This window comes from Lissotriton helveticus, chromosome 3_1 (assembly GCF_964261635.1).
Source record: "Lissotriton helveticus chromosome 3_1, aLisHel1.1, whole genome shotgun sequence".
Classification (NCBI taxonomy): Eukaryota; Metazoa; Chordata; class Amphibia; order Caudata; family Salamandridae; genus Lissotriton; species Lissotriton helveticus.
The window spans coordinates 697,555,582-697,570,783 of NC_136061.1; the positions used below are offsets into that span (position 1 = coordinate 697,555,582).

The 15,202-nt window shown below is 43.1% G+C and overlaps 1 protein-coding gene across 1 annotated transcript in view; it reads right to left on the bottom strand.

Moving 5' to 3' along the window:
• Positions 1 to 15,202, bottom strand: part of DCDC1 (doublecortin domain containing 1) — a 1,658,417-nt gene that overhangs the window by 356,045 nt on the left and 1,287,170 nt on the right. Inside the window, exon 19 of the mRNA XM_078683738.1 lies at positions 6,928 to 7,109. Coding sequence (XP_078539864.1) covers positions 6,928 to 7,109 — 182 coding nt within the window. The remainder of the gene's footprint in view (positions 1 to 6,927; positions 7,110 to 15,202) is intronic.

Below are 15,202 nucleotides of genomic sequence, written 5' to 3' on the forward strand. Positions count from 1 at the left end.
TTTTTTCAGTCTGCGCAATGAGTGGGATGCATTTAAAGCGGTGATACGCGGGAGATGCATTGGGGAGGACGTGGGAGTGCGTAGGACTCTACTGGGCGAAGCACAACTGGCAGAACAACAGCTCCGGGAGAAAGAAAGAGAGAGGCCGGGGCGGGAGGACATTCAGGAAGGGCTACTGAAGGCGAATGAAGACCTAGCGACGCAGGTGGAGCGACTGAGGTGTTTTGACCACAGGGCCTACCTGGTGCGGGCACATGAGGAGCGTGACAAATCAGGGGCACCTCTAGCCTGGCTGGCGAATCCAGCACGCAGGGGCACGCCGATCCTTGAAATACGAGAGATTGGGGGGGGGGGACCCACTATGGGCAGCAGGCCATTAACGCACAATTCCTGGAATACTATTCCACCCTTTATCGTAGCACATTGGAACCCAGGGAGCTAGAGGAAGGGGATGTCCTTGATATAGAGTTGCCACAGATTGAGGCTGAGGAGGCGGAGTCTTTGGGCCAGCCGGTAGAAATGACTGAGGTCAGGGGAGCCATCAAGCGCATGGCCAAACAGAAAACCCCAAGCACAGACGTGCAAGGACAGAGGGACATTATAGGGGTCTAGAGAGGATGGGTCAGACGCACTATATTGCCCTATATGCCGATGACTTACTGATGTTCCTCTTAAAGGCTGCCGCTGAGTTCCGGGGGGCATGGGAGTTGTTGGAGAGACTGGGTCGGGTTGCAGGGCTCAATGTTAACTGGGCCAAGACCTGTTTATTTCCTCTAAGGAGGGACCGTGGTGATCCTCCTGAGGGGCTCGACGTGCAATGGGAGGATAGGTGCTTACCGTATCTGGGGGTTAGAATTTACCACGAGGCAGCTGATCTATTTGAGGGTAACATAGGGAGGGCTCTGCGCACCACCAAGAGTAACCTTGACTTCTGGGCCTCCCTGCCTTTGTCGGTTGCGGGGCGGGTGGCGTTATTAAAAATTATAACCCTCCCCCGTTTACTTTATTACTTTGTTACCCTGCCGGTTTGGATACCTGGAAAGTGCTTCGCCCAACTCAACTCCATGGTTTCGAGCTTCTTGTGGGGAACGGGACGATGGAGAGTGGCCCTACTGACCATGATGCGTCCGCAACAGGAGGGGGGCTTTGCAGCGCCGTATTTTGAGGCGTACTATCATGCGGCCCAGTTCCAATGGTTCGCTCAACGGCTGGCAGGGAAACTGGGAATGGAGGCAAACCAGAGAGGAGGGGACCTTGAGCTTCGTCACTTAAGTCGGATTTTGCTACAGCTCCCGATGCGAGAACGTGAGGTATCCAGGGATCTGTGGGTCCTGAGGCAATGTTGGTATAGGGCTCTGAGACGCAATAAAGGGAGCCCTGCATATGCCCCTGAGATCCTGGTGTGGTTCTGTGTGGAGCTCCCCATGGTGGAGACTGGCAGCGGCTACATGACTGGGGGGAAGCGGGGATCTCCTCGATTGGAGATCTGTATGAAGATGGTGCGCTTTTGCCATTTAAAGACCTCATGCAGAGGCACGCCCTTCTTGCTCAGAACTTTCTTTTACACGCGGGCGTAACGGCTGCTGTGCGCAAGCACTGGAAAAAAGGGTTGGAGGAACCACAGGTCTTCCTCCCTTACCAATATGTGGTCACCTCTACAGGTAGGATCAAGGCGGTGACGTGCTTGTATCGGAGGTTGACGCAGGGCTTGAGGACACCTCTAGAGGGACTGCGGGTTAAGGGGGAAACTGACTTGGGAACGCCTATAGAGGAGAAACCTTGGGAATTGTTAATGGAACAGGCCTGGAAGTGTTCCCGAAACGCGAGGATTCAACGTATCCAATTTTTCGTGTTTCATCGGGCGTATCTTACGCCTCACAAAATTAATGAGTTATTTGGCTCCCACGCTGCCTGCCCACGGTGCGGACTAGAAGGTGCGATATTCATACACATGTTCTGGGACTGTCCGCTGCTTCGGGGATTCTGGGGAGAGGTACTGGCCAAAGTGACAGCGGTGACGGAGAGGGACCTGCAGAATACTCCAGGGGTGTGCCTGTTACACTGGTTTCCCCACACTTCCCGCAACAAAATTACCAGTAAGTTCCTAGACCTGGGGTTAGTACTAGCCAAGCTTGAAATCACTAGCCATTGAAAGGCGGTCACGGCCCCTAGCGTTGCGCGCTGGCTACGCGACTTCACTAAGTGGGCGGACTGCGAGGGGACACTCTGACTCCAATTAGCTCCGTGGACTGACAATGACAAATTGTGGGACTCGGCGAGAGCTTGGGTGGCAATGGTGGATCTGCTCAAGAACCCGGCTGAAGATGATGACTGACCTCGCCGGCCATGAGTGCCCTCTTTGTCATATGAGACCGCAGCATCAAATAGGGAGTTGAGAGGAAGGGAGGAGTGATCGGGGAGGCGGGAGTGTCCCCCAGCAGAGAAATGGGCTACTGACATGGCACTGGGACGGAGTGTACAGAACACATTATGAGCATTACACGCACGGTTAGGGAAAGCGACATATCTGAGGGGAGGGGGAGATGGGGTTCGGGGGTGGGGGGTAGGGGGTGGGGAGGTTGCGTTGGGGAGGGGATTTGATTCGTTGTTATTCGTGCTGAACCACAGAGACTGCCAGGGCCAGAGTAGGCTAAGAGCGCCACAACTTAGCCCTGTAGAACTGTGTCACAAGGCCTCTGGGATAGAACTTCTACTACTAGAAAGGCCTCACTCAGTATATGGAACATTCAGATAGACTAACGCAGACTTGGCTGGGAACGGCCAAATCTTGGTGGTGATACCATCATTGCTCAAATGTTGCGAGACTGAGGGAAGGAAGTGGCATGTATCGATGAATTGTTTAACCATGTCTTGAAATCTCAATAAAATGTGTTTTTAAAAAAAATGAAGGAATGAAGGATATGCGATGAGAGTTGTGTTAGAATTAGAGAATAAAGGCTTATTTAACACGCTACCTGGAGTGTCCGCTGCCTTTTCTGTTGTCTACCCAGAGTTCAGATTATATATATCTATATATTTATATATGCATATATCTATATCTATATATAAATGGACTGATTTTGGTCCCGGGACCCAAAATATGTATTTTTTTTTTTAACGTGGGAAGGGAGCAACTTGAAGTTGGTGGTAAATGCGGATGTTTTGCGATTGCATTTACAGTCGCAATACATTCATACATACCAGTGCTATTCAGAATTAGGAAGGGATGACCTAAACGCTCCCCTTCATATTACCAAATCGCAAAAGGCTATTCGGTAACAAGTTACTGGATCACATTTTGCCTTCTTACATGGCTAAATGCATTTTACTGGTTGCAAACGGATGAATTGGCCGTTTGCCACCTGTAAAATGCTTCTTACATCTGGCTCAAAATCGATAGTTAACATGTGAAATTTTTGAATAATGCACAAAAATGCATTTTTGTAAGTGCCATGTAGCACACAAATGCCCCTATGGCATGTGTACTATTTTTATTTTTTGGGGTGCTTAAGGTGGGCCTTAGACCCCCGGGCACCCTTGGCTTTGCATTAGCTAATTTGCGAATACCAAATAGGTAATCGCAAATTAGCTAATGCAAAACCATTCGCCCCTCAGGACCTTTAGGCCCATAGGAATAAATGGAGTGGTATTACCTAATAGCGATTACCTATTTACCGAATCGCTATTAGGTTATATTAAGGAATTGCCAATTCATTGGTGATTCCTTACTTAAATAGAATTTTGAGATTACCAAATAGAGATTCGGTAAAAATTGTTATTTGCTAATTGCAACATGCTTTTTTAATACATGTGGCTCTAAATTCCTAAAATATTTTGCAATTTAAGAGTACTTAAAGGAATGCAAAGAAAAGAACATCTTAGACTTCCTGTCAGCCTGCAAAAAAACATATTAAGAGCTAGTGAAATAGACTAAATATGAATTTAAAACCCAAATATTTCAGGTTCAGGCTTGACTCTACTTTGCAGATTAAAACGCAACTCCTTCAAAAGTTTAGTCAACAGACGACTTGGATGGTGCTAGTTTTTAAGTAATATATTAAGTGCATGAAATCAACGTGAAGAAAAGTAAAACTGAACTAATGTCAGAAGCCTTAAATGCTGTAAAGACCTATAAAAGCGAATGGGCAAATAAACTGCTCGGTTTCAAGGAATAAAAGACTGAAAATTTAATATGTCAGAAAAGCTTTACAGTTACACTAAGGATTGTGTTGATATAAATGATTACTTCAGTAGCACAATTTTGTTTTAATGAAGCTTCTCAGAAAATGTGCATGCTTACACCATTGTTTTACTGGGCGGTTCCTCCCATAGGGCGGAGGAGCAACACCCCGTCTGCTGTAGCAGTAAACATGATTATAATAAACGTTCAATGGACTGAACCATTTGAAGTGGACCGTGCCTCTCGAGACATGGTGGCAGAAGATTCCTGCTGCTGATTGGCAACCAGAAATGACTTGCTTTAAGCCTTAAGTGGGCATGTCGGATTGGTCTGCAGTCTTGCTACGGCCAGCCCGACATGCATATTTCAGACAGGCACATCTATATGAGCTGTGTAACAGCCGGGCAGTCTGCAAGCACTGGAAGTCTAAAAAGGAGCGCTGTGTTAGTCTGCTCAGACCAATCATGGTGCTGCTCTAAAGCTGAAAACAGCATGAGAGCAGCTCCATAACTGGGTTGTTCTTTGGCTCTACACTTTCCAGTCAGGCTTGTTGTTTAGGTGAAGTGTCTTCCTTCTCTGAAGACACCAACACGGTCCCGTGTCTCCGAAGTGTTCCCTAACAACGGTAAGTTCTTTTGTTTGTATTTCTTTCAATAACGTTCCTTTTTCCAACTGTTTGTAAGTAAGGGCTTCACACTACACTTATTATTGCAGTGTCAGCACCCAGCTCCATTTCCAAGTGTGTAGGGTGTGAGCAATAGCAGTTGGTTTCTTCCCTTTCCGGGAAAAGAGCTGGAATTCTTCACACCGACAAAACAATAACATTATATTCCCGAGAAACACCAACTCTAAATAAAATACGTCATCTGCTTGCAACATCGTCAAAGTGTGCTGCTTCACCTACCAAAGTTCCCAGAGTGAGGTTGCAGAGACTCGCGGCGTTCCGAATGCTAGCCATGGACAACGCCGGGGTGAGGATTGGAGCCATTGGGCTGGGAAACCTAGTGGTGGGTGGTATGTCTAAGGAGCCCAGTGGGGAGAGGTCATGCAGCTGGGGTGTCATGGAGACACTCTGCAAAGAGGACAGGTAGCAGAAATCTCCCAATGCAATAACGCTCTTATTCACACAATCTGTCAACCTGATTTCATCTATCTATTGTCGTGTCACTGCATAACTGCGTTACTTTTAAACTTGATAATTAAATTACATTTTAAGTCCCCTCACCTTGCGTGCTTCTGTCGGCCAACGGTCGTCGTGCGCACTACCTTCATAGTGCTGCGCATGTCCGTTGGCAGACGTGGCCCCGCCCACTGCGCTGAACCGCTGCAATGTGGCGGAATTGCCGCCGCGGTTATAGTCTTGCACTCACTCCTCACACATTGGTATAAAAAGAGGTGTTCAGTTGGGTCGGTTGAAGGTCAGTTTTGTGGCTCACAATCTTTCACTCTACTCCTCAATCTGTTGCCACCTGGATGATAATAAGTTCTCTTACTGGCAAAAGCTTATTGACCTCAACATTTTTCTAGCTTTTTTCAGCACTTATAGAAAGAGCGAAACACTTTTAACAATTGTTTATGTGCAGGAAGGTGTCCCTTCCTGCAAATAAACAATCCTTAAATAATGGCGATTTGCTACTTCTATGTGTGCTACAGAATGCATAATTCATTGAAGCAGCAAATCACCATTATTGTTTATGTACAGGAAGGGACATCTTCCTGCACATAAACAATCATTTCCTGCAATGCAGGCACCCTTGCACTATGGCGCAAAGGTGTCTGTGTTGGCACAGGCAGCTATTTGTAGCACCAGCGCAATTTAAAACACACAGGTGCCCCATATTGTTGTTATTCATCATATCCCTGTGTTTTTGACATGACGCAGCGATGCAAAATTTCCCATCACGCTGCACCATTTTCTTGTAGATATGCCACTTAGGGCCAGATGTAGGTAACTTCCATTTAGCGAGTCCTTAATAGCGATTATTACCGAATCGCTATTAAGGACTCGTTAAATGGAATGTAGGTAGGAATCGCTAAAATATTAGCGATTCCTTAACTTTTCTTAATAACGAATCTGTAATTTCGATTCGTTATTAATGAATACCTAGCCATTCATTCCTATGGGCTAGGAGGCCCATAGGAATGAATGGCAAGAGATTCACTATTAGCGATTCGGTATTACCGAATCGTTAATAGCGGGAGGTATTTCAAGGGTGCCAGGGTGTCCAAAGGACACTCTGTTGCACCCCTCAAATGTGCATGTGTGCACATGTGGCGCACATACATGCCCTAGGGGCATGGAGGTGTGCCACATGGCAAATAAAAAAAAGCAAAAAAATTGCTTTTTGTAAGGAAATTGCTACTTACCACCAACTTGAAGTTGGTGGTAAATAGCGATTCCTTAAGGCTGAGGTGCACTGTTTTTTGTGCTATGTACATTGCATTTAAGGAATCGGTATTTTAGATTCCTTAAATGCAAGAGCAAAATAAGGAATTGCTATTTTGCGATTCCTTATTTTGCATTTGGTTTAAAGTCGCCTACATCGCACATGGCTAAATACCGGTCGGTAACGCAGAAATTTAACGAATATCGGCATTACCGACCGGTATTTAGCCACCTACATCTGGCCCTTAATGCTTATTCAATTTTTACTCTTCACACGTAGAATGCTGTGGAGTATTAACCTATGTTAAGGTACTAAGTACAAATAAATAACCCCAAAGAAAGTTAAGTGGTATAGGCTTACTGTTTTTTCAGCATGTTTGTAATATTAGGTCCAACAATGGTGTACGGCTGACTTTCACCACAGTCACCATTTCTTAAGACTTTGAGTCGTGCAGGTGTGTGCGAATCTGATGTCTTGCAAGATGGCTTCTTCATCGATGGACTGTTTGGAATCAGCAATCCTTGAATTGGCCACTTAAACTCCTTCATACAAAAAAAACACAATTATATGACTTTATTATATTGCATTGCAAAATAGGATCTTAAAAGAATAGAGGGGATCATTACCATGGCGGGCGGACATCAGTCTGAACGCCACCCTAGAGGTGCTGGGACCGCCGGCCAGACATGAGGTCTTCCCACCCTTGCGATTAGGATGCGCCCACCATATTGGCGGGTGCATCCTGGGCCTTTAACATTGTGGGCGGTAATGCTGCACAGTCCGCAATGTTAAGGGTGCTTGAACCAAGTTTCCCTGCACCACGTGCCTGCTATGTGGTACATGGAAATGCATGCTACCCCCCAGTGCAGCAACACCACCCCCCCACAAGGGGGCCACAATTGGCCCCCAAACCAAATCCCCACCAGCCTTTCCATGACGGCCATGTCGCCAAGGAAAGGCCTCTGCAAACCCACATCCTAATATGGCGGATGGTGCCTGCTAGGCACCGCCACCATATTAGTGGCCCTGCTCCGTCCACCAGGCAATTGGTGCGATTGCCTCCGGCGGAAAAGCGTTGGACGGACTTTCCATCCGCCGTAATACCCACCGCCATCCTAATTTTGCGGTGGGTATTGACCCCCATTCTGTGCACATTTCTATCCTAGTCTTGTGTAAGCAATGAACACCATATGTTTCATAGTTCTAGAAGGATGTACTAACCCATACAGATTTAGATTTTTTTTGCTTTAAGTGGATTTCAAGTGGGTATTACCTGCAAGACACAAACATGCATTGGCTAACACAAGGCTCAGATTTGTTTATGAAGAAATAAGACAAGCACTAGATCATAAGCTAGATCTATCCCCTTGCAGAAATTGAGGGGAAAATCCATCAAGCGTATGGCTGAAATTCCAGGCAAAAGGATGGAGAATAGCAAAGAGGGACTCCTATTCTTTAAAGGACTACAAACTGAGATCTTCCTGATTGAGGTTGGGCAACAGATTACTATTCCCTTTTTTTGGCCATATTCTCTCATCATCCTACCTACATCACCTCAGATTGTGAAGTACCTGAGTTTTTTCTTTTCAACTCACAAATGCAGTGGTGAGAAACAAAACATTAGCTTAATATGATCAGGAAGATCCTGGCCTTTTGAGCCTTCTTTTTTAATAATTACACAGCAGCTGACCTTTGCTGCATGGTTTACACAACATTCAAATACCAGTCCGTAACTAAGCCCAGCATGTTTTGATATTCAACTTGTATGGTTTGCTATAATGAGATAACTACTTCCAAGAGCTCCCCTTTAGTCCATTCCAGGCAGGTACCCTTTATTTGAACTGGTCACTAGTAGCAAAGTACCAAATATTGATGATGGCCCTAAAAAAAAAAATTAAATAGTGTTGGAGGTGTGTCACAGTGGTTTTCAAAAGGTTACTGTCTGGATTGAGGAGCAGGAAAAAAAAATAATTTCCATGTCTTCCTAATGAATGTTTTGTCAAGTGTTCCCATTTAGAGGGTTCAACCCCATATGAATGAACCATTCAGTTCCCATGATCGGGTCTGAGTCTTCCACTGTCCAATGTTTGGGTGATTGTTTCTGAGAACCAAAATGTCACCACACACGAAAATATGCATTAGAAAAATGCCCTTGAGAAACGGCCACCCTCTCAGGAGAAAAAAGGAGTAAAAAAACCTCATTGTTGGATGACAACTTCAGAGCATTTAAGAAAACCAGGCATCAGGAATCCAATAAAGGAATTCTTCATGAGCGAATAGTTAGGATCAGCAAGTGGAGAGAGCAAGGAAATAAGCAAAAGAACATGGCTTTGTTGGAACATACCCTGCAACCAGACTGAAGCCTTTATATTGTAAAAGAAGAGGAAAAGGAAATTACATCAACCATTGCATGACAGGAAACACAGGATTGGGGAAACTAGAAAGGAATAAAGGTAGTAACAACCATGAAGAATGAGGTAAGGACGCTGGAACAAAAACCTGACATGGACTAGCTGCAGAGCAGCCTTAAAAAGAAACTATAAGACCTCAGGCAGGTCTTTGCCAGTTTAGAGCTGGTGGACCAAGGACCAACAGCTAGGAACCAGTAGCATGAGGGAACAGAATACTAGGAGTGTGAAACTCACTACCCACAGCTCTGGGCTTGATGCAGTGTTTCCTGAGACTTAGGAAACATGGAACAATGCAAGGTTCTCGGACATCCAGGTGGCCAAGGCACGATGGTTGCAACATTTGCTCATACTAACCTTGATCCAACAAGGCGTCATGGGATCATGTGCCGGACTCTGGTAATAATAATTACCAGATTAGTACAACAGTGAAACCTGATTGATCATTATAGTAAGGAAATCCAATGATCTCCGCTGGTTAACTAATTGGCACATGCAGTTTTATACATCTACATACCAAGTGCTCCAGCTACAAAATCTGGATGTGGTTGGAGTGAGCTGATACTCTGAGAAATGGAAGAGGTTTTCCAGTGTTTCAAGCATTCCTGTGCTAGGTTAATGGATTTGCAAACAATGCTTTGTGTTCTTATAAAATTAGATCATTGATGAAGCATCCGATTGAAGTTTAATTAGTATTGATTAATAATAGTTAGTGGGTAGCAATGATTGTGCATAACATTATGAATTTTAATATTTTCTTTATGGACACTAAATTGTTTGAGTTTCTTGTGGTCAAACATCATTTCAATCATATAAACATTATTTTGGTAATTTCTCATCTGCCTCGGCATGTTGGTAAATTTGAATGTGCTCAATTGTTGAGTCTGGTTGTGTTGCTGTCTGGTAGTGTGTGATTACGGGTTATTGTGATCTGTAGTTTGGTGACCCTGTAGATCATTTTAGAGTACATATTTTAGTGTGTTCAGTAGTCATGTCAACAGGAATATATGAGATTGGGAACTTTTTAAAAGAATACCCTACTCTTTTATATCTGGATGGCATCTCTTAACTGTTCAGGTCAATATGTTGTTGTTTTAAAATGTAGCTCTTCTGTAACAAGTGAGTATTCAGGCCTAACTTATAAGCTCTTTCGTGGATGTAATTGTGCCATAAAAATGTAAAAAGTGCTAATGTAAAAAGGTTAATAACTAGGGGTTCAAAGGAGATCTGAAATATATGAATTTTGGTGTTACATAACAACAAAACTTATGGGCAAAATATCTATCCCTGGAAATTGAAACTAATTGTGTACCTTTTAGGGAAGGGTACAGGCAGGCATTACAGTCAATAACACATTATTAGCCCCACATAGTTGAAGCAGTCAAATTTAAGAAGGTGTTTAATATCTCTTTTGTTTGAAAGACCTATTTGCATATCCATAAGTGTCTGTGAACAACAGTATTAATACATTATCTCATTCACCAGACAGGAAAGTCATTGCTTTTAGATTTACTATGAATGCTGACATCATGAGCCAAGATATATTTATTTTATTTATGTATTCTTAGAAGGTGCACTCCACGCTGGGTATTAAGTGTACTGTGCATACAAAATGAAAGCCATGGCTACAACTTACATATAAATGAGTAACTAACATAAAAAGGTAATCATAAACAGTCAACCATAATAGACAACAATATAAAATCCTTAGAGTGAAAGAATAAATAGGAAAAGTGAGAGTAACATGAATGGTAACAGAAGGATCAACAGGAAATTTCTGTAGCCAAACTTTCTGGAAGGAACTATCTTGCTATTTGCAGTTGAAATATTCCTTTAAGTCAGGGTATCATCAGCATATCTGTGGATATTTATCCCAAGCTTGTTAATTATGAGCCTCAATAGTTCCACATACACGCACCAAGGATAAAAGTGAACCTAACAACACTGTGGCAGAAACACCTGTGTGTGCAGAGGCAAGCCCTTCATGCTGTTAAAATCAGTCCTAATCTGTTTTCCATGTATGGAATTAACCTATCCCCTACTCCAGGGATTCGAGCAAAAGGAACATTATTTGCATCAGTTATATATGAGTACTTGAGTGGAAAGCCTTTAGGAAGTGTTTTACCACTATCTTTTAGTGAAGCCGTGACAGCTTGCATTATTTCGCTGTATATTTTTGTTTTTGAACGAGTGATTGCAGCTACGGAAGCCGTTTGCACAGCTGCCTTCGCGGCTTCATCAGTCAATGAATTCCCTGCAACGTGAACGCCATCCCGCTGATGACTCAGGGTATGGATCACTTGAGTCTTTTGTAGTTCTTTCTGCTCCAGAACGACTTATTACCAAAGCAATTTATGCTTAATTGTGCCACCTTTTGCGTCTTTGAAACCGTTTTGAACCCAATTCTGCAAGTATTCATTGTAAGATTGGACGCAGTAATACAAATTGCACACTACGAGTGTGGGAAATTCGTGATCAGTATTTTCAAGCACCATCTTGAAAGCCTGTAGTTTAGCTCGCTGAGCTGTACAGTCTCCGAGAGATTGAGTTTTTGTGACCATAGGTCTGAATTTACCATCGCGCCCACGACCTTTGACAATCACACTTGCTGCACTATAAGCTTGTTTACCCCCAATTGCGGGAATATCAGTGGACAGAGGACATTCTTGTTCGTATTGTAGAAATTCTTGAGTTTTCAATTAGGGATCAAAAACGTATTCAACGTCTGTTGCAGCAAGATAATTAATCCATTGTATCCATCTTGGATGTAAAGCTTTTGCATTCGGAATGCTTGCTTTTGTCACTGCCTATAAGGCAGGTACATGAGTAACGACTTTTATGCGTTTTCCTTGCGCTAGGGCTCTCTCTTTTGCTGCTGCAGTTTGAACCGCTGTCAGAATTTTTTCTGTTGAAGTGAATTTCATTTCAGCTTGTGTGTACAAGTGTGATTTGTAAGCTATTGTTACCTTTTCACCTTCATTAAAGGTTAGGTATGTGAATCTGCATCTCCCTGGTATGATTCGGATTACAAGGTTGCGTTTGTTTACGAGTGTCTGTAAATGGGTTGTTGCTAACATCTCTGTTTGCACTGAATGCAAACTTTCTGTGTGTTTTTGAGTCCAATTAGTAGGTTTGAAATCAGGTTTGATTGATTCGTAGAGAGGTTTAACCCTTTCTGCGTAGTTTAGAATGTAAGTTTTTCGGAAATTCAGGAATCCTAGAACTGACTGTAAGTTTTTCAGTGTTTTTGGAGGTTGGAGCAGCGCATATTTTTCTAAAAAGTTTGCTGCCAGGCTTTTGCCTTCACTTTAAAGTTTGCATCCTAAGAATAGGACGTTGAGGTGGCCAATCCTTGATTTTCAGGATCTTGCGAGCTATGGTAACTTCTGCTGCGCTGTCCAGCATTGTCTGGGCCCACTCCTCATACTTGATTTGTGTCCTCAAGATCCTCGGCATGTCTGATTTTTAGACTTGCTACCTTCTTCTTGGTGAATTGAGTTTCCTTTTTTTTGGAACGTGTTGATCGTCTTTGGACTTCACGCGTTCTTCCTTGTGTTCTGATCGTTATATCTCTTTTCAGAGGACTCCTTTTGAGGAGACCTACTTCTGGATTGAGAACGCTTCTCTTTAGGAAGTGTCTGTCTAGTATTTTCCCACTTCTTTTTAGGAGCAGTGAGTGTATTTTTAACAAAACCTTTTTCAGGATTTTCTATTAGTTCGGTCTTTACTGGTTTCCCTCCCAAACTATCTCTACCTAGTTCTTCATAGGATTTTTCTATTACTCTGGCCAGTTCATATGGTTGCTCAGTTACATCAAGTTCTTTTCATTTTGGCGGATTGCCACGGATGCTGCTTCACCTTTAATATTAGCTAATATTATAGCTGAGACCTGTTTGAAATCCTTCAGTAACTTCATACTGAGATTTAAAGCAGGCTCTGCCCCGTATTAATTTTGAATCTGTTTCAGGATGTCTGGTATCACCGCCATAGACGTTACACCATGAGTTTTTGTGTAGATTGCAGCAAAGACTGTACCCCAAGTGTCACAGTCCTCCAGGTGTGGTGCGATCCCCATTGGTAAACAGATTGTTAGAATCCTGTGTTTCTCATGAGGTGTACTATCGCAAAATACTTCCTCGATCTGAGTAATTTTTTTAACTAACCAGAATAGAATTTGTTACCTTTTTGTAGGTAATTTACCAATGACTGATTGTATAGTCTGTGGTGTAATTTTGTTTATGTTCCCTTGATGAAGGGTTTGCTGTGGAATCCTGATAGTCGGTTGGACTGTTAGAGTCCGCATGACATATTGTACCAATTGTCTATGTATTTTAATTAATTGTTTTAGCTGAGCTAACAGTTCTACATCTGTCATTCTCTCAATTTCAGGATGTGGTGTATAGCTGGCTAGTACCGGCCATGTCGCTCCTGGTCTACCTAGTGGACTGAGCCTGGTAATGTGATTTTGATGTTGTAGGGCGCCTTTAAACCAGAGCTGATACTCTTGGTAAGTTAGTGGAATTTCAATGCCCTCAAAAGGAACATATTCCGTTGGAGGTTCCTCTATCTAGTAGAAGTGGAAGACATGTGTTGTTGGATTTGCTTCTGGGAAGATAATCCATGAATAGAAGACCTCTGTCTGACGATATTCATGTGCCTCTATGACAAATATAACCCTGCCACCTCTTGGTGATAGGCCATTTTCTATAAGCTTTATAGCTATTGTTTGCCTTACATTTTCCGAGATGATTATAGCATCCACATCGGGTTCTTGGAAACCTGTAATGTTTAAACCTGGTAGGGTTGCAGTTCTTGCAGCTCTACAGTTCTTGGTGTTGCTATCCGACATTTTGTTAAAAGTTTTGCAGAGCAAGTTTCAAGGAGACAAAGATAAGGTGCACAATAGTTTTGGAACACTGTATCCTTCAACGTTGAAGAAAACCAAAAACTAATAAATAAGATTTTTTGTCCTACTCAGTATGGCGGATTTTTTATCCTTTTACCCACTCCAGACGTCTATTGGAGTATTTTACGGGAAAAAGGGGTCTCTGTGAAAAGCGCTACTGAGTTACTCTAGCATCTAGTGTTAAATTAGTGCCTTACAAAATGTTGGGCACCATGTAGTGGAGTTCCTATATTCCCAATAGGCTCTGCGCATTGGAATAATATATCCTATAGATGTGACATAGGACGTATGTCTACTAGGCTTCTAGCGAATATATTAGACTTAATTGTGAGTGCCAGCTAGCTCAGAGGTCACTAGAAACTTTCTCGAATTCACAAGAAGGGATTCGTTTCTGACAACCGCATAAACATGACAACTTTGTTTCCCCAAGATAAAACTGATCTTCAGAGTCTTGGAAACAATAGATAGATATTTTACTCAGTCATTCGTGCATGCTTCGATTCATCAGAGGTGCAAAGAAATAGAGAGACGGGCGTTTTCAATAAAAGTATTTATTGAACAGTCTTCTTTCTCATGCAGAAGAAATGAACTGCTACAATCGTAATACTGGCTGTAAAGTATAATGCATTCAGAAAGAAGAGTATTATAAAATAATACTGTAAAAGCATGGTATGGTTTCTAAGCTATAAAATACATATATAAATAAATAAAGACTAAAAGTACTCAACTGGTGCTTCTAAAATACGCCTACCCTGATGTACCTAACCTAAGTCTAATACGAGGGAAGAAGTAAGTGTGGTGTAGCACAAGTTTAGTATTATTTTGCCAAGAATCTATCCAAGATTTCTCTTAGGGTCTAATCAGCTCCGTACCTTGGTTTTAGAATGAAGGAGGTCAGTCTCAGGACTCGATTTCCCAACACACCGCAAGGGGAGCTTGGAAACACTGGATCTAGATTTCTCGGCAGGAGAAAAGACAGCGTCTCTCTCAGTGCGTCTGTTGGAGGGTCGGCTTCCTTCGGCACTTGCTGTAGCGAGATGCTTCGGGCAAGAAGATAGTCGAACTGCTCCAAACCACCGTGTGTTTGCTTGGGAAATGTGGGCATAGTTATACCTTGAAGGTGCCGAGTTTGACGTAGAGGTGGACATAATAACGGCATCAAAGAGTCTCAGTTCTTTGAAAACTCCATGAGTTCTGGACAAATCAAGCAAGGGGAAGTCCCTAACTGCTGAAGCAGAGTTTTCCAAGAAATCCTTGTGGATTTCCGGAACTAGTGGAAGTAGCCATGCCGTATTTGGACTGCAAGAGCTATGTCTAAATA